This window comes from Mustela nigripes, chromosome 7 (assembly GCF_022355385.1).
Source record: "Mustela nigripes isolate SB6536 chromosome 7, MUSNIG.SB6536, whole genome shotgun sequence".
Taxonomy (NCBI): domain Eukaryota; kingdom Metazoa; phylum Chordata; class Mammalia; order Carnivora; family Mustelidae; genus Mustela; species Mustela nigripes.
The window spans coordinates 74,659,179-74,678,054 of NC_081563.1; the positions used below are offsets into that span (position 1 = coordinate 74,659,179).

At 48.7% G+C, this 18,876-nt stretch overlaps 1 protein-coding gene across 10 annotated transcripts in view; it reads right to left on the reverse strand.

The window, feature by feature from the left end:
• Window positions 1–18,876, reverse strand: part of INPP4A (inositol polyphosphate-4-phosphatase type I A) — a 127,235-nt gene that overhangs the window by 53,129 nt on the left and 55,230 nt on the right. For all 10 annotated transcript variants that reach the window (XM_059406150.1, XM_059406148.1, XM_059406144.1 and 7 more), the window contains exons 2-4: window positions 4,445–4,515; window positions 3,361–3,569; window positions 2,746–2,790 (exon numbers count right to left, since the gene is read on the reverse strand). In XM_059406150.1, the coding sequence (XP_059262133.1) occupies window positions 2,746–2,790; window positions 3,361–3,466 (151 nt within the window). In that variant the 5' untranslated portion in view covers window positions 3,467–3,569; window positions 4,445–4,515. The remainder of the gene's footprint in view (window positions 1–2,745; window positions 2,791–3,360; window positions 3,570–4,444; window positions 4,516–18,876) is intronic.

Here is an 18,876-nt window from a genome sequence, read left to right on the forward strand (position 1 = left end):
TTTTAAATCAACTTTGAGGTATTTATATATAAAATGTGCCCATTTTCAGTAGAGAGCTCGATGAGTTTTGATAAGCGTTTACATCCGTGTAACCACCATGGTCAAGGCCCAAAGGGTCCCCTGTGCTCTTTCCAGTCAGTCCTCACCAGCACTCCTGGACAACCACTGATGGGTCTTCCGTCCCTGTGGATTAGTCTTCCTGAGCTCCACGCAAACAGACTCATAAATATACATTTGAATATGGCTTTCACTCTGCACCATGCTTCTGAGGCTCATCCCCGTTTGTATCAGTACCTCATTCCTTTTCCTTGCTGAGAAGTACTCCATTGTATGCACGTACTGTTCTCCTGCTGATGGATGTGCGGGTTTTTCCAGTCTTGGCTGTTATGAATCAAGCTGTAATTGGTATGCATGTACCAATTTTTTTAAACACAAAAGAATGCCCATTCATTTTTAAGGATGAGGTATCAGAAGGCTGAGTGTAAGGGTGGGCCGCAAGGACTCCACAACGGTGCCTGGGTAGCAGGCTGGCCTACTTTCAGCTGGGGTCCAGAAAGCCAGCATCTGACTCTTTGCAGGGAGTGGGAGTGGGTGGCTGACTTTCTCCAGAGTGAAGTCTCCTGCCTGGAAGAATAAGCCTGGCAGAATCAGGATAAGAGGATGAAGGCTGGAGAGGGCAAGGTGGGGTGTTGTTATTCAGTAGACTTTTGGCCCTTCACCACGCTCTCCCGCATTCTCATGGGCCTCAACCCAGAGACTCTCTGCCTCCCAATTTGTTTGTTTGTTTTTTAAAGATTTTATTTATTTATTTGACAGACAGAGATCACAAGTAGGCTGAGAGGCAGGCAGAGAGAGAGGGGGAAGCAGGCTCCCTGCTGAGCAGAGAGCCCGATGCAGGGCTCGATCCCAGGACCCTGAGATCATGACCTGAGCCGAAGGCAGAGGCTTAACCCACTGAGCCACCCAGGCACCCCTGCCTCCCAAGTTTCTTATGAGAATAACCACCAGTCCCTGCAGGACTTAAAGAGGGTGGTGGGAACCTGAACCCCAAACTTCCTTTCACAAACTTTCCAATAAGCCTCTGCTTTAGTCTTTGAGCTCCCCCAGTATCTTTGGGACAAATCCACCACCCTCATAGACAAGCAGATATGACCACACTCCTTTCCATCTGCTCCTTCCTTGTGGATTACATTTTGGGGGTTCCAAAAACGTCTCACTGCACAAAGTGTGTGTTTCTGCTTCTTATTCTTCCTAGTGCCTGAGATGGTTTAAGACAAGAGGGTGGAAATAAGTTCACTCTTCCTCTCTTGTGAAACTGGAAGTCCTTGGGTTAGTATGACCATTTGTGAAGAGCAAGGAAGCCCTTGATTGGAAGTGGGCAGCTGGGGGAATCCCAGCAGGGTTACAGGCTGCTCCCCCAAATCCCGTTCCCAGTTCACAATGTAAGACTCCCTCCCACTGCAGAACTAGTCAGCAAGTCAGGATTAGGATACCCTCTGAACTTATTTAGGGGTATTCAGTCTGAAATGGGGATGTTTCCAAATTTTAATCTTAATTTGATAATAATGATGCCCTTACATGTTTAAGGATTTGGTCATTAGTCAAAGTTGTTTGTCTGATTTCGCTTTAATCACCATGATCTTGTTTGTCTCTCAAAAGGTAACACTCCGTCTAGCACACCAGGAAACTGGTCCAGCAAGGCCAAGAAGCAGGCTCAGGGCTGTGTGGTCAGTCTGTGGCACAGTATGGACTAGAATCCCAGTCACCTGACTCCTGAGGAGGAGCTTCTTTTTACATCATACCACCTCCTGAACGCGGCACCACTGCCAGGCCACGGGTCAACGCTGACCTCAGCCCAGGGGACAAGGGCAGGGGAGAGCAATGCAGGAGTGTCACACTCTGGAGGAGAACCATCTGTGGCTGACTCCACCATGCCAGACCTTCTGGGTAAACCACAGTAATGCCATGCTTCCCTGAACCTAGAGCCAGTACATGCTACTACAGTTTTTTAGAACAACTTTAGGGCATTCAGGCCAATATTTAGGACATTCTGACACTGTCCTAGAGGGAAAGCACTAGGTGTCATTGCCTCCATTTCCAAAGTAGGGAACAAGGGCTAGACGGCCGAAGCCCAGTTGCATGGGGCCTTATGGCTAGGGCTGATGAGGCTGGCCCTGAGCCAGTTTTCCCAGCCCTCCAGCCTTCCCCTTTGAGGAGGGAGGCTGTCCTTCAGCTCTCCGGTGCTTACCTCCTGCCCCTCCCCTACCACTACTAGCCTGGAGGGAGCATAAGCTGAGGAGACCCAAGGCCTATGGGCTCCAGGTTCCCTCCCACAGACAGGATATGCACACCTGCCACGTGACTTCATCTCAGAAACAGTTCAGCAGCAGCAAGTTCTTGGATACAAATTCACACCAGGGTCCAGTTTTTCTTTTTTTTTTTACTCCTTTTATATAGACCTTTTTAAAAATTAACATATAATGTATTATTTGCCCCAGGAGTAGAGGTCTGTGAATCACTAGACTTACACAATTCACAGCACTCACAAAAGCGCATACCCTCCCCAGTGTCTATAACCCAGCCACCCTTCCCCACTCCCCGCCAGCAACCCTCAGTTTGTTTCCTGAGATGAAGAGTCTTATGGTTTGTCTCCCTCCCCGGTCTCATCTTATTTCATTTCGGTTTTTGTTTTTAAGCAACATACATTTTAAAACAAATGAACAAAAAATTTGAAAAGATACCTACCTAAGCTGAATTCTAAAATGGGCTCATCTGGATCTTGTATATTTCCTGAATAAAAAAGAAATGACAGATGGAAAAAATCTTAATAATCTTTTCCTTGCATTTAGGTCTTATTCAGAAGACCCAACATCCTACTTTTTCCCCCCTCAGAAACTATTACATGAGATAATTTCTTCATTTCCTAAACATTTTGCTTTTGAGATTCCTGTCTCAGACTCCAAGACCAAACTCCCACTCCCTTCCTCAACTCTGCACATCCCCAACAAGGAGGACTTTGATGATGGCCTGGGCACTTGCCAGATGGGCGCAGTGGACATTCCCATATCACCTACTGGCGAATGAGCCCTGGCGGTACCCACCTAAGATGGAAAACTGCCAGCAGTCAGACTGCAGTTTCCAGGAAGAGGGCTGACCTCCCTTCCCTCCCCATTCCCAGATTCAACCAGAAGAATGACATAGCAGGGTGCCCTCCAGCCTGGGGCCATCCCTGGGGACTAATTCTGGCTGTCTGCAGGGGACTCCAGGAGGCAGGCGTGGCCCTCCCAGCACTGGCACAGTGTGGGACTTATGTGTGGTGACCTTGCCCCAGGAAGCCGGAGCAGGGCCCATGAGGCTCACCTGCCAGAGAAAGGCCCAACATGTCGGCTGCCACGTCAATGGTGGAAGCCCGCTGCATCGCACGGGCCCTGGCGCCATGGCGAGGGCTGTGCTCTCTTGCTGTCATGATGTCATTGGTGATGACGTGCTTGCTGTTCCTGGGTCAGACCACACCTGATTCCCCGGGAAGCGCTGTCAACAACCCCTAGTCCCCTAAGGTGGCAGTAGTCCTGAGAAAAGACACAAATACTGGTAAGAAACACAGGGTTGGTGACTAAGAGACCGTGCTCTCGTGGACAAAGTATGTGTCTAACACGGGCAAGTGAGGAGCCAGGGCCGGAGAGTCGGGCGATCTAGGCCCCTTCTAGTGTCCTCTTCCTCTACACTCTCCAGCACTCACACACGCCACCCACACATATACACACGGGATCATGTAAGGAAATCAAGTTCTCTTCAACAAAGACATGCCACATTAAATGATGGTTTAGATATAATGATAAAAGATGGCTCTTGAGATTTTCTTTGTTTTATGATGCTCTTCTGTTGACAAGTCTTATAGCATCTGTAAAATTAAATCAATTCACCTCTGTCAGAAAGATATGAGATGCATGAAGAGCTCTGCTAGCCACTGACTACGATGGCATGGTAGAACACTGGAAAGACAGAGGCACATGTGTCCAGCCTGCTCTCTTTCCTCCCAGAGCTACAGAAACCTCACATGTGTCTTGGGCATGGGCCTGCTTTCCTGGAACACATGTGTATATGATCTATGCCTGACTTAGGTGGATGATGCTGTGTGCTATGGTTATAGAAGTCTCTGGCAAGGTTCCACCAAGCGCTGAATCAGACACAGGCCCTGGCATGGCAAAGAACACACCCTGGGCTCTAAGAAGTGGGTTAAGCAGCAAAAAGTGACTTTCACGTGTTTCTAGCCCTCTGTGTGACAATTCCTGCTGTCTTTAAAAGGAATCGACCTTTAGGAGTGAAGATAATTAGACTGAACAATAAAGCTGGTTTCAAACACTCCTTTCAAAGTGTGTCAACACCTGTGCCCCCAAAAGGCCTGTGTTCCCTCTCTTGAGTTAATATTCACCCAGCAACTTACTGGACATGTTTGTTCTTGGACCAGTTGAGACACGTGGCATTTCTTCATAGAAGCACATCCAAATCCATCATCTAAAAATAGAAAATTATAAACTTAACAAGCTGGTCAAGCACGAAGTTCTGGAGAATATGTATTATAATGCTTATGTTATAACTTTAATGCCTAGAGATATGGGGAAGCCAAGAACTACTCTAAGTTCCTTTGTGCTCCATACAACAATCCAACCTTTGGCTCAAAAGCAAAGGTTTTGCTGAAGCCCAAAAGAATGAGAAACAGAGTGCACATTCCAATTCCCCTTCCCCAACCAGGGATGATCCAGGGTAACAGAGACCAGCCCCAAAGCAGCCACTGTGTGCTAGGATATGGCTGAGGGAAAATGAGAAGTTAAGAATCTGAGTCCCAGGCATCCTTGCTCACAAATGTCAGGCTCTGGAAGAAACTGCTAGGCCCCTCTGAGGCTCTGCCCTCTAGTGTCAAAGATGAGGCTAGTTGTACACCCATCTCACAGGGCTGTAATGACAACCAAATGTGCAAAAATGGAAGAGGGCTTGCCCTGATGTGGCTGTCTGGCCTGTGGGTGCCTTCCTGCGGAGCAGAATACCCAGGTTCCGACTCAGTCCCGGGGGACTGTCAGAGCAGACTAGCGCGTGAGCTAGCTGAAACTGCTGGAGTCTGGGGTACAGATGACAGGCAGAGAGTGTGCTCGGCCCAAGCAAACTCAGCTTCTCTTACAGGCTAAGCTCCTACCCCTCCCACTGGAGCACCTGGGGACCTTTAGCCTGGGCACCCCAGCAGAGAGGGCAGTGGCCCGGCTGAGGAGTACCAGTAAAAGTCTCCAAGGGGAAGATTCACCAGTTTGCTGACATCAATGAAAATGGCAAAGACAGGGAAAGTACTAATACCTATAATTTATAGTAATGCTTGTCGAATTTACAAAAAAAACTCACTAAAAATGCAAGTGGCAAATGTATGAATTCAATAAAAGAAGAATACACATGGTAAACATTTTAGAAAAGTATCTAAACTCATTCATAATAATTAAAGGAATGCTAAATACTCCTATATTCACCTAAAGTAGTCTTCCAAGAGAGGTGTGCTTGTGATCCTCATGAGAATAAGCTTTACTGGCAGACCTAGGGAAAACTTGATGGGGTTCTCCTCTATTGCTGATAAATTGGAACATGCATTTCAGAAACTTATTTATGAAATTATTCATCACATTATTTATAGAAATGTATGAACAAAAGCAAAATTCTTGCCAACAGGCCGAAGATGCTTATTGTAGCATTACTTGTAATGACAAACCCTGGAATGAATCTAATATCCAGCTACCAGTCAGTGCATTCTGGAACATCTATAAGGTACACTATTACATGGATGTTTAAATGATCATGATAAAGTTAATAAACACATGACAGTTTCTTCAGCCTTGTTAGGGATCAGGAAACCACTAATCACAACCACAAGATAACCTCCACACACTCATCAGAATAGCTAAAAATGGGGAGGGGAGGACAATACCAAGTCCTGGTTAGGATGTGGGATAAACAGAACCCTGAGACACTGCTAATGGAAGGTAAAATGGCACAGCCACTCTGGAAAACCGGATCTACACAAGCTGATGTACACCTCCACCACGACCCAGTGCACAGCTCAGAATGGAACTGCTAACAGAAATACATGGTTATGTTCGCAAAGGTACAAGGAACATGTAGAGCATAAGGCTCATCACAGTCAAACACTGGCAACAATCCAGACATCCATCCACAAGAAACAAAACAACACAGATGGCTTTCAGAAATGACGTCAAGGTAGAAAGCCAGTCCACGAGAGTGTATCTAGGCACATCTATTTGTATAAAGTTCAAGCACAGGACAAATGAGTCCATGGTGCTCAAAGTCAGGACAGCGGTGTCTTTGAGGGGTGAGTATTGACTGGGTAGGGCATGTGGGGCATGAGGAGGCTTGTAGGCTCTAGTAATGCTCCATCTCTTGTTTTGGGTACTGGTTTCAAGAATGAATTTACTATCTAAAACTTTTTTTGAGCTGTACATGAAGATTTTTTATACTTCAATAAAAAGTTTAATTATTTTAATGGCTATAACAAAGACAACAGCATGAAAAACTGTTTATGTCAGCTCTACCTCATGTTTTTAATGAAATATTCTGAGTCCTGGTCATAGTCATTTAAAAAGATAGGACACAGACTGGGGCGCCTGGGTGGCTCAGTTGGTTAAACGCTTGACTCCTGAGTTCAGCTCAGGTCATGATCGCAGGGTCATGAGTTCGAACCCTATGCGGGGCTCCACACTCAGCAGGGAGTCTGCTTGACATTCTCTTGCTCTCCCTCTCTCTTTCAAATAAATGGATAAATCTTTAAAGAAGAAGAAAAAAAAAAAGGCCACAGAAGGAAAGAGCCAGCAGGAGACTACATGGAGGAGAAGGCCATATTTGGGGGGTATGACCATGGGGAACTGGTCCCTTTCTTAGCTTCAGGTCACCCCCTTACGGGACTGAAATGATGACCGGAAGCTAAGATCATCTCATGCTGGCCTAAGGGAGAAGCCCGGACTTGAATTAGCTCGAGGAAGGAGCGCTTCCTCCTTTAACTTCTTCCCAGTGTGTTTCCAGCCTTGTCCTGCCTTGCTTGGCTGCCCTGCTCAGCCTGTAGTAAGGCTGTGGTCACTCCCCTGCACCTGGGCCAGTGCAGACAGACCACCTGATAGAAGGCAACTGGACCCCTACCTGTCCAAGAGAGGCTCCCAAACGCCCTTGCTCCTTCACCCCCTCTCTCCTCCCCTTGCAGGGCCCCTGCACCTAGGAGGGTGGAGGGTAGGTATTATAGGCATGGTGGGATCCTGGGGATAGAAATGCTTAAAGGGGAACATTTACAGACTAACTTTACATTTGATAGAATTCACAGACCATAAAAGTTTTTGGGTCAAGAGGACCTCAGAAGCCACTTCATGGTTATCTGGGACATTTAATTAGGATCTGCAATTTAAATCATCAAGACCCAGAACATGGATCTGATCTGTGCCGCTGAACTCAATTTTCCTTATTAGTCTCATTACTTAAAGTAATTCACCAAGAACTCTTATATTCCCAAGGTCCTTGGTTTTCCTCCTGGCCCCATTTGAAGACCAGAGCTCATTAGGAAGAAAAACTGCACTTACATCAAACAGGACAGATAGTGTGTGGGAGTTATTCAGGGGGCTGGAATTTATTTTCTTGGGGGCAAGAAAGAAAGAAAGAAGGAATAACTCATAAAACTAACTGCCTCTTCTCCTCACTCTGTGAGAGATCTGTAACCCTTTCTGACAAGAGGACATAGATCATCAACACGATAGCAAACCCAGTCATGTTCCTTCCACCTGTGTGGGGCCGGAGGGGGGATGATGGTAGAGGAGCATACGCAAGACTGGGGATGTGGTGGTTCACACAGGTCCATGGGATTTGTGACAGGTGGCAGTGATTATCAGAAGCTTCTCAGGAAGCCCGTCTTAGAACAGGCCTGCCTATCTCCTCTTCCACAGAACAAGGGTTCCCAGGCCTGGAAGGGATCTGGAGGCCCCTCGGGCTCAGAAACCTCTTAGGGCTGCTGAGCTGGAGCTAGTGGAGAGGATGAGCCACACAATTTTCCATTTTCATCTGTCTTATACAATGGGGGTTCTTCAGAGAATAATCTTAAAATGGAGTTGCATGGATGATGCCATGCAACTGGACATGATGCCATGTCTGGACAGAAGTCCAGACAAGGTGACTTTCTCAAGGTCACATGGAGGTAAAGGATGAACTATCAGAATCAACCCAAAGCAAAAAGCCCAAATACAACTGGGGCACTCTTGCTGCCCAGCCCACCCTACCACTGTCACTACGGACAGGAAACGAGCTCCCAGCAAACCTTCCCTGGACCTCTGCTCTCCAGGCAGCACAGGAGTGAAAGTCAGATGGAAGGCTTGAGTGAGTCAGAGCATGAATCAGCAGCCCCTGAGGAGGAGGCTACTACAGGAGTCAGAAAGAGGAAGAGTTTTCTCTCAAAAACCCCAGTCCAGGATAGCCACAATCACTGACCCATGAGGCGTCACACTGCTCACTGGCAAATCACTACTAATAATAACCTCAGAGAGACAGCTGCTGCCTTCTCCACAAAGCCCCTCCTGCAGACACTGCCCAGCAGCCAATGGCTATGCCTCAGTCTCCCTACACAGCAAACCAGTCTGTACCTCAAGATAACGCACTTCCTGGTATGACCATGGGATAAGGAGTGGGGCGCCTTGTGTCTTAGGAATGCCAGACTTCAGCTTCTTACTTCTTCCATTTCCTCCTGGGTGCCTCATTCAAGTCTACATATAAACCAGGGGTCTAGCAAAGACCCACTGAGTAAACAAACTATCAGCTTCTGTGGCAGACCAGCTTTGCTCACCAGAGTCTGGCTTTCTCCTTCATCCCAGGTACACTGACAGGTCACCCTCTCTAGCCCCCTTCTAGTCTGGTACAGCTGTGTGATAGCATAGAGGGATGCACTCAGGCTGAAATAAAGGTGAGAAAACTGCTCATAGGACCCTCCAAGTCTCCCTTCCCCCAGATTCCTGGTTGGATGTAAGGGATTGAGTGAATAATTCTGAGGCCTAGGGTAAGGGAGTGACTCCAAGGACAGAAACTAGGTCCCTGTGGCTGGGTAGAACAGAGCCCCTGCTCCCCATCCCTTCCCCACAGACAACCTACACTGAGCTTAACTTGTGTAAGAAATCACCTGTGTTGTGTGAGGCCACTGAGATTTGGGAAGTGCTTGTTCTAGCCGCTAACATAAGTTACCTTGACTAAAGTCTGGCACATTCCAGGCACCCAGTAAATGGTTATAGTGAAAATAAAACTCACAGCCACTAGTTCACACCTACCACATAGTGCTGGGGAAAGAATGGTGATTGCTCTCTGCAGGAGGTATGCCCAGTCCATGCCAGCAGGTGGCAGGGAGACCCTCACAAGAGGCCAGGAAATGAACACAAAGAAGTAAAACAAACAAACAAACAAACAAACAAACCCACTTTAGCATACAATCAACCTGGCAAAGGTCCCCTCTCTAATTCCACATCAGGCTCAGGGTACCCTGCTAACTCTCCTGCCCTTCCACCCCAGTATCACCCAGCTAGCCCCAGACCTCACCACCCCAGACATGTGCCATGATGGAAGCTGGAGTTAATGTTGAGAAAGCAAGTTCCCTGAGATGGCTCTAGAGCTGCTAATCCAACCAGGAGAGAAGAAGAGACCCAGCTCTCCCACTAGGCACCAAGATCAGCCTCATTCCAACAAGAGCCAGCTGGGAATTAAGGTTGCCCACGGCCCCATCCAGACCTCGTATACACCAACAAGGGCCTTGGGACCCTTGGGACTTTAGGGCCATGAATTCCTTGATTCCCAGCAAATAAGAGAATGACAAGAGCATGGGTGCAAACACCATAACATAGGCACAAACCTTGGGTGGGCATGGGGTGGGTGGGGTGCAGCTGCCCATGACAAAAACTGAATGGGCCAGAGCTATGGTGGCTATGATAACAGGCATGGCAAGGCCAGCAGAGAGGAATAGGATCAGTGTCTCTAGAATAGCCAAGGGCAAGGATGAGCAGCAAGCGGGAGGCTCCCCACTATGGAAAGGCAGCACTGGTGAGCACCCAATACCGAAACAGCTCATATTCTGCTCCCAGGCACGTGACCAGGTCAGGCACCAGTAAAGGAAGATTCAGCAGATAGGCAAGGACCAGAAAAGTCTGGCTTCCGAATATTCCAGAACAGCAGCCAAGGGCAGCAGAAAACTCTGGCTTCTATTTGGAATGAATGAATGAATGTGTGCGTCTACATGACATCCCAGAAATATAAGTGCTGTGAGTCAAGTTCTGGTGCACAGGAGACAGCAGAATGCTTGTGAACAGAGGAGCACACTACTGGGGTGGGGAGACGCACTGGAAGCATTCTTCCTGAAATAACACAAACTCAAGCAGGCTGCTGAGAAATGCTAAGGAAGAGGGTGCTGAACAGAGCAGAAGGCCGCCCACCGGCATAGAGCAGGTAGGGATGCCGGGTGGATGAACCACTGTAAGCACTGCAGGGGGACAGGCTCTGGCACACAGGGCATGAGGAGTTAAACCAAGCTGGAACTGAGCAGTAAGGGTTCCTTGATCTTCATGAGCCCATTCTGGGGACTTCACCCTCTGGATGCTCCACCCCTTGGCAGCCCCCACCCTAAAATGCATGAGGATAGTGGAAGCAAACAGATCTTCCATCTTTTTCTCTTTCAAACAAGCCAACTGCCTAGAAAAGATCTTAATCTTTTAAACTAAGTCCAATATGCCTCCTGACCATAAAAAGCAAGGAATGCTGCCTGCCTCCAAGGCTCAGGTATTAAATGTGCAGGAAAAGCCAGATGCCCCAGTAATAAAGACAAGGGTAGTGGACACGGAGGCCTTCGTCTTTTCCCTCCTGTGCTCTGACCCCAAATCCAGCAGGGCCCGGACACCTCGGTCCACAGAGGGCTCTCAATGCCTGCCTTTGTATGACCTAGACCCCTTGGATTAACCTTAACCTTGCAGAGGCCCAGAGCTGGGGACGAGAGGCCACGTACTTGCTCAGTTAGTGTCGTTCTTTTCTGGGCGCCTGGGCAAGAGCCACTGAGCTTCCCTGAGCCTCAGTTTCCCAATGTGGAAAACAGGAGTAACAACACCCAGCTCACTGGGATATGCTGAGGAGCATACACAGATGTGGATAGATGTGTAAAACACCCACATGGAGTCCGGCACAGAGACCTGCGTCAGGCACATGAGCCTCTCCCCTGTGCTCTGCCTCACCTCCCCCACGTCCAGTGCCATGCTGTACTTTTACAGCAAAACTGTGAGCCTGGAAGGGCTCTCTTTCCCTCCAGCTGAGTCTACTGACCCTTTTACCCCTGAACTCTCCAAATGGAACTCTTCACTCGGGCCCACAGCACTTCACCGGTGCTTCATTATATATAGTCACCGTGTTTTCTAAACCAAACACTTTGAGGCCTAAAGGTTGCTGCTGGGAAGGGACAGGCAACCAGAGCCCCATTCCTAGAGGCAGTGTGTCCAGTATCAGACCTGGTCAGCTGCTGGGAGCCTTGTCACCTTCACAGAGCACCTTCTCTGGGCCTCAGGTTCCTTGTCTGTAAAATGAGGAGATGGTCGATGTAAAGGCTCCAGGACCCGACCCCACCCCAGCCCCCCAGGAAAGAGGAGTGGCTGCTCTGTGCTTTGGGGCTGGACCTCCATTAGGATCCTGTCCTGAGGGGCAGCCCCCCACCCCACAGTCCTCCTTCTGTGGAGGCCTGCTTCCTGCTTCCCCCTCTGAGCCAGGGACTCAGCCCTCTCCTACTTCTCATATCCTGCACCGCACAAGGCCTTGGACCCAGCAGGGAGGTTCACTGTGCAGAAGCCTCCACCCCATCCAAGAACACCACCTAACCGAGGAGTGTGCTGCAAAACCAGTGAAATGCAGGACACGAATGCCTCAGGAAGTCAGGCCACAGAAGACCCATGCATGGCTGGTGTGTCTTCTCACCGGCATGCACAACCCACCCCACTCAGCCTCCCCTACCAGCTCCTCCCTCCTCCAGGGCCCTACATTCTGCCACCTTTTATCTCCAGCTTTCCACTTCCCCAAGCCTGGTTCTCTGCTGGTGACACAGAACAGGCAGCAATGGTAATGGGCTCACCCGAGTTAATGAACTAGCCTGCTTCCTCCATTTAACGGCTATGGTAGCCGACAGAATATAGTGCCTTAACCCAGATTCAAAAGCACATCTCCGACTACGGCAGGAGGAGTCAGTCAGCTTGGGTGGCTGCACGAATACTCCCCCTCAACAATGGCAGCAGGGGCGAGTGCCCAGGAGCAGGGCAAGCCCAGACTATTTCAGCTCCCCCCAACCCCCTAGTTTTCCCATCTCAATCAGTGGTAGCTCCATTTTTCCACTTGCTTCGGCTGAGACACACAATCGGCGCCGGCTCCCAAACTATTCTGCCTCTCACACCCCACAGCCAACACACTGGTGATCCTTGGGCTCTACCTTCCCCCATAGAGCCAGACTCTAGCCTGCCTCAGCACCCCTGCCACATGGCCCTGGCTTCTGACAGCCCCTATGAGGCACCCGCTCTTTCTCTACATAGCACTGGCGAGGCCATGAAGCCTTCTGCTGGTGTCTTCATCTGGCTCCCACCCGGCTTCCTTGCTGTTCAGACCCCCCTGGCCAGCCACTCTCCCAGAGGCTGCTCTTCCTTGGAAGGTATTGGAGGGTACTTTCCTCACCCCCGGTATGTCCTTTCTAAAAACCAGCCCCTCCATGAGGTCTCTGGGACATTCCAGTTTAAGATGGACTTGTGGCTCACATATAAGCCATGATCTTTGGGGGATTTTCTATAGGAACTAGCCTGAAAATAAGTCACCCTGAAAACATGCTTAGAAGTGCTGGTGCTGAGCAACACAAGTGCAAACCCTGCGTCTGGGGGCTCACATCCAGAAGATGAGAAAGACGTGTTAACAATAAGCCAGTGCTCCGCAGAGGAAGTGCGGGCAGCAGCTGCAGAAAGGGAGGGGATCCTGTGGCGACCTCAGCTGTTCTAAGCCCTCCCACACCCCCTACTTCTTAAGCCACTTTACTTGACACTACTTTTTGTCCTTCTATACCTCATGATGTTTCTTTTCTAGAAACAGACAATCTCTTCAACAACACTGAGAGTCTCTCACAAACCAGGCCTTAGAGATACAAACATGTACAAAATGAACAAGGGGTCTTGGTCAGGAAATGTATGACCAGAACTGCAACAAAACCCTGAATGGGGGACAATCTGAGGGCCACAGTGGTGCTGGTGGAATGTTTTCCCCAACCCTCCCTTCTGTGAAGGGCTGTCCTACTGTTCCCCTCCTCCCTTCTCTACGAACACGGGGGCCCCAGGTGCGAGAACCAGGGACTCGGGAGGCTCCTTCTTCCTTGAGAATCAACCCAGTGTTGATTCAGTCCTCTAACTCCCATGTGCCTGGCTTCGTCTGTCATTGGATTGCCACAGAAGTTTCCCAGAGTAGCACAAGCAAAGATAATGGAAGCACTGCACTGACTGCTGTAGTCTCTTGTAAGAGCTGCCTGTTTATTACTGGAGACAATGCCCGTCACTGTCAATGAATCTTCTCTCTCCTAGAAATGTCCGAGCCTTTGACAATTCTCATGTCTTGCTCCATTGTCAACTGGGCCACTCGAAGCCCTCACATAATTAATTGAAAATTCTCTAGTATGTCAGCCAGGAAGGCCTCTCAGGAGTGCCAGAAAAATTTCCAAATAGGTGTGTAAAAGGACTATATCCAGTATCTATTAACTTCTACTGTCAACGAAGACATGCAGTTCTCAGAGGATCAATGGCCAAAGAAATGAGGACAAAAGCTTCCCTGTGACCTGTGGGTCAGCTTGTCTCTGAATGGAGGTCAGTAACAGACCTATCAGCCAATGAAGGAAGGTTATCATCTCAGACTCAGATGCCCCCAAACCCCCTCGCCCAGGGCACTTACTCAAAGCTCGGTTCCAGGAGATGTAGCCAGAACAGAACTCTCTGGATCCTCTAGGGCTGGGTAGCAGCCCTGAGTCCTAACATTCGGCTGGGTGTGCCCTATTCACTGCTTGCAATGTTTTTTTCTCTTTCCCTTTCTTTTTCCACTCAAACCCAAGGTTTTAAGGTCTGGCCTCATGCCTGCTTCTACCTCTCCACCCACAAGAGTGGGCCACCTAGAAGCGGTGCCCCGGCTTTCTTCAGCCACCAGGACAGAGGGCACCCCACATTCCACTTCTCTCTTCCCTCCACTTTGGGAGGGGTCTGTCCTTTTAGCCAAAGGAGTGCTGGGAGAGGCGTGGCCCAGCAGCTCACCATTTTTCAGCATGACGGTGTAGAGAGGGTAAGCCTTCCTGGGCAGTGGCTTATGTCCAGTTACAGCAACTCCCTCCACCTTGCCCTGACAGCATCCCTCAGTCCCTGGGGATTCGGTGAAGAATCCATCATGGTGAGGGCAGGTTCTGGGTACTCCCGCTATTATGCCTAAAACACCATACTTGCCAGCCAGAACACTTGGGCCAGAGCCCAAAGAACCCAATTCAGATGAGTTTCAGCAGAAAGGTACATTTTTCATAAAGGTTTGGGGTTGACTTATAAAACTTGAACAGGAATGTGGCTCAGTGGGCCCAAGGACCCCAATGTCAGCAACATAGACAATTCTTGTGGGCTTTCCTCTGCTGACCCCTCTCATTCTCCCCTTCTCTGAAAATGAATCTGTACTCATGGTGATGTCAAGGCAGCCGACAGCCCCCAACTCTACGCTCCAGGTCTAGCCACTGAAGAGGCTGAATGCCTGGACTCTCCCGGTCTCCAGTCCAGCTCCTTCTGGGGAAGGCGATCCAAGGGTGTAGCTTGGCCAACTGCCCACAGGACAGAGGGCTGGGGTCACACTGCCCCATGAGAGCTCCCATGAGACCCATTAATTTGGTGGGAGAACCCCTACAAAGTGAGGGAGGGCAGAGACTGGAGAGAATCCTCACAACTCACAACTCCTAGGATCCAAACAGAGAGACTCTGTAGTCAGTGTTCCTCACTGACTTAAAAAAGTCAAAGAACTCCTACTGTTAAGTGTTTCTCATATTGTTTAAAATAGAGAACATAAACATAAAATTAGGTATAAACCCTTTCTTCCTGGATCTCAACTACTATAAAACTATACGAATTCTATAAATTAACCACAAGACCTGTAAATAAATGAACTCATGTCTCTAATAACGTAATGTGGCAGGTGGGCCACGACACAGAAGCCGTCACACAACTATAACCCTGACGGACTCCAGAAGGCCTCTCCTGCCACCCCTCTTCTCTGCTCCTGGGCTGAGCCAGAAATGCCCACAAGGGCCACTAAGTCCTCCCAGCTGCCATGTGGCCAGCAGCCACCGTTCCCTAAAAATGTGAGTTGAGGAGCAGGAGAGGGTAAGGGAGATGGGGTGACAGCTCCCTAGACAGGGAATAAGGAGTCTTGGGGTCCCGGATAGCAGGACATGTTGCTTTGCTCTTTCTCATGGTATCAAGAGAGTTATAGGACAAAAGTACAAGACATGGCTTCATGGCTCGCTGCAGAAAAATGCAAGACTGAGGCCACTGGTCACCTTTGTCAAGTCTCCGCAGCCAAGGGCTCCCCTCATGGGCCACGGAATGTGGCAAAGGAGACAGTGGCTGCGACACTTCCCAGTGTGAAGAGCACCATCTGTCTTCCCTTCTTTCAGTCTGTTCACAGCCTGACACTCCTCCGGGGACCTGAACAGTGTCTGCTACCCACTGGAGATTCTCCTCGTGTTTCCACCTAGCAGGAGAAGGTCAGGAAAGGAGACGGAGAACTGCCCAGCCCAAGATGCCATCTGACTGCTCACCTGCCTCCTCCAGCTTCCAGGGACAGAAATTCCTTGTCCAGAGATTCCTCGGGTAGAAAACGTCATGGGTGGATGTGTGAGCACGAGCGGCAACTTGGCTGGCAGGTGCTTCCCTCCCGTGGCCCCTGGCTCCCGCCGTCCTCCGCATGCCTCCCTTGCCAAGGGAGCTGCTGGACTGACGGGAGCCAGAAGCCCAGCTTCTTCAAGGTCAGGAGTCCCAGAGCAAAGTCAGACCCAGAGTCAACCCTCAGCTGTCCTGTACTCTTCCTGACAAGGCACAGCAGCCTGCGGGACACAGTAAGGCCAAATACAACCAGACCCAGGTAAAAGGCATGCTCTTTTTCCTTGGCCAGTTCCTCATTTTTAAGTACTTTCACATGTATTATTTTCATTTCACAGTGTTTATTAGGATATCACTCTCTTCCCTCCACCCCTTTTCAGGACCCCCTGGAAGAAAACATTCCGGATCCAACATACATGGACCAATCTTTCCCTTTCTGTCCCCACCCACAGTCTTTACAAGGCCCCTCCAGTCAGTCTCTGACCAGACCTCCAGCCTTCATGTTAAGCAACACCATGAACTGGAGGAGAAATGGGCCTTCCTAGAGAAGGTGGGGTGCCTTCTTGTTTTCCATCACTCATGTGCGATTTCCTTTTCATACACAGAGATTAAATACCTCGAAAAAAAATGACCAATATTTTATTAAAATATTTCAAAATAAATTTTAAAAGCCACAAAGCTGGGACAAGGGGCAAAATAAAATTAAAATTAAAACACACAAAACTTTATGAGTGGGGCAAAAAGTCAAAACCTGGCCAACAACACTACCTAATATTAAGAATAAAAAAAATTTACATATACAATATCCAGTATTTCTGATGGTGGAGACAGGACTTGTATAAATACCGTGGTACATTTCGTTAGAAGAGTAGAGTGGGAACCCCTGACCCAACATGTCATGACTCAAGACCTAGTTTCTCTGGTGACACGTTAACCCGATTAGCAGGGGTTCCTCTGCCCGTTTTGTACAACTACTGCAGTTTTCTGTCATTTCTGTCTCTTCACTGCTCCCAACAGGTTTTCTTCATTCACAGTGGAATATCCTGGTTTAGTAAGTAAAGAATGTGTCAAGGGGCTTTGGGAAATAGTTAACGCCCTGTCCCCGGCTCACACTGCTTACACACACTCCACAATTCAAGAATAAAACATGCATCCTCCCTCTCCTTACAAAAACTCCCACGTCCTCTTTGAGGTTTGTCAACGGAAGCAGTGCAGGGAAAGTCAATCAGCTCACCACTCAGACAGTGGCTGGACACATAAAAATGGCAGGACCCATGTGGGGAAACACAGGCGCTGACCAAGGTGAGCCTACCTGGGAGATCCTACAGTCCCAAAGACCAGCTGGCAGTGGTTGTTTTTTTTTTTGTTTTGTTTTGTTTTAAAGATTTATTTGAGAGAGGCCAAAAGAGATAGAGAGAGAGAGAATACATAAGCAGGGGGGAGGGGAGAGGAAAAGAGAATCTCAGCAGAGTTTCGACTGAGTGCAAAGCCTGACAACAGTTTGATCTCAGAACCCTGAAATCATGCCCTGAGCCAAAATCAAGAGTCAGACACTCAACCGACCGAGCCACCCAGGCACCCCCCCCCCCCAACCCGCTGGTACTTTTCATTAACTTAACAGTGAAATGCACTCTTGGAAGGGAAGCTGAGCACCCACACCAGCTCCCAGAGAGGTCAGTGAGATCCAGGCCTGATGCTGCCGGAGCCTTTCCAGAATGGGAGGCTCCATGATTATGCCAGGTCAGTGAACAACCAGGAAGAACCAGGCTTTGGTTCTGTTTACTAGAACCAAATACCCAGGCAACTTTCAAAACTCTGTGCTAATGCTAATGGAGCTCTGGGAAAACAGAGGAAATTCCAGCTCCAAGGGCTTATCTAATATGACAGCTATAGGTTTTCTTCAAATTCAGGCATCTATGTGTGGGCATAGTTTCCAATCCTGCAGAGTTTCCAATCCAGCCACACTCCTGGCGCCCCAGTGCCTCCCCCTTGCTCCCACTGAACCCTTCACCGTCCTCACTCCAGCACCTTCAGAAGGATGGTGGATGGGCCTAAAGAGGCACTTACTTACAGGCTCATTCCAAAATGAGACCATTGAGAGGGCAGGATTGACAGTATTTTCAAAGTTCCAATGTGTTTTGGATGACTGCAGTTGGGTGGATTCCATTTATTTTTATAATCACTGAATCTAATTCAGAAGTGTCAAGGTTGGCTTCACAAGAGAATATAAAGCTTTCTGAGTAGCCACAAAATTCCATAAAGGGCTATAAATGTGAAGCAACAACCATAGATCAATGAAATGCTGGGAAGACAAAGTTATTTCTGGAACAAGGCAGTAAGCCAGGAGACTGAGGATGACTTGCCCAAGGCCTCTAAGTGGGCAGCACTCAACCAGGCTGATTTTAGCTTCTGCACCAGCAAACCAAAATTAGGGACAGAAGTCTCAGTCTTCTACATACCTTGGAGCCAAAGTGGGTCACACATTCTCTAAGCTTTGCCATATATAAAACTCTAGCAAAATGGTATATTATCAGCTTACATTAGCTGCAAAAGAGGAATACTGTTTCAACCAATCACTGGGCTTCAGCTAATAGGCATGAAGAACTCTCTGGAATTCTAATTGTTCAAATAAATTGGAAAAATCTCGGTACTTTCTTAAACTCTCCTACTGGGCTTTGGAAACAAACCTCTCTTTTACCTGGTAAGGGTGGGCCGAGATGTCACGGACACAGAATGGCCGGCCACATCTACAGTCAACACTTGAAAAAAACTCTCCTGTCTTGGCCCATCTCCAGGGGGTTCCAAAGGTCACTTCGTCATCATAACAATTAAACCTAAAGCCAGGATATGCCACTAGCTGGAAGGAAGCACTGTCCAACTCTGTAAATAAAAGAAAACCCAATGGACATCAACA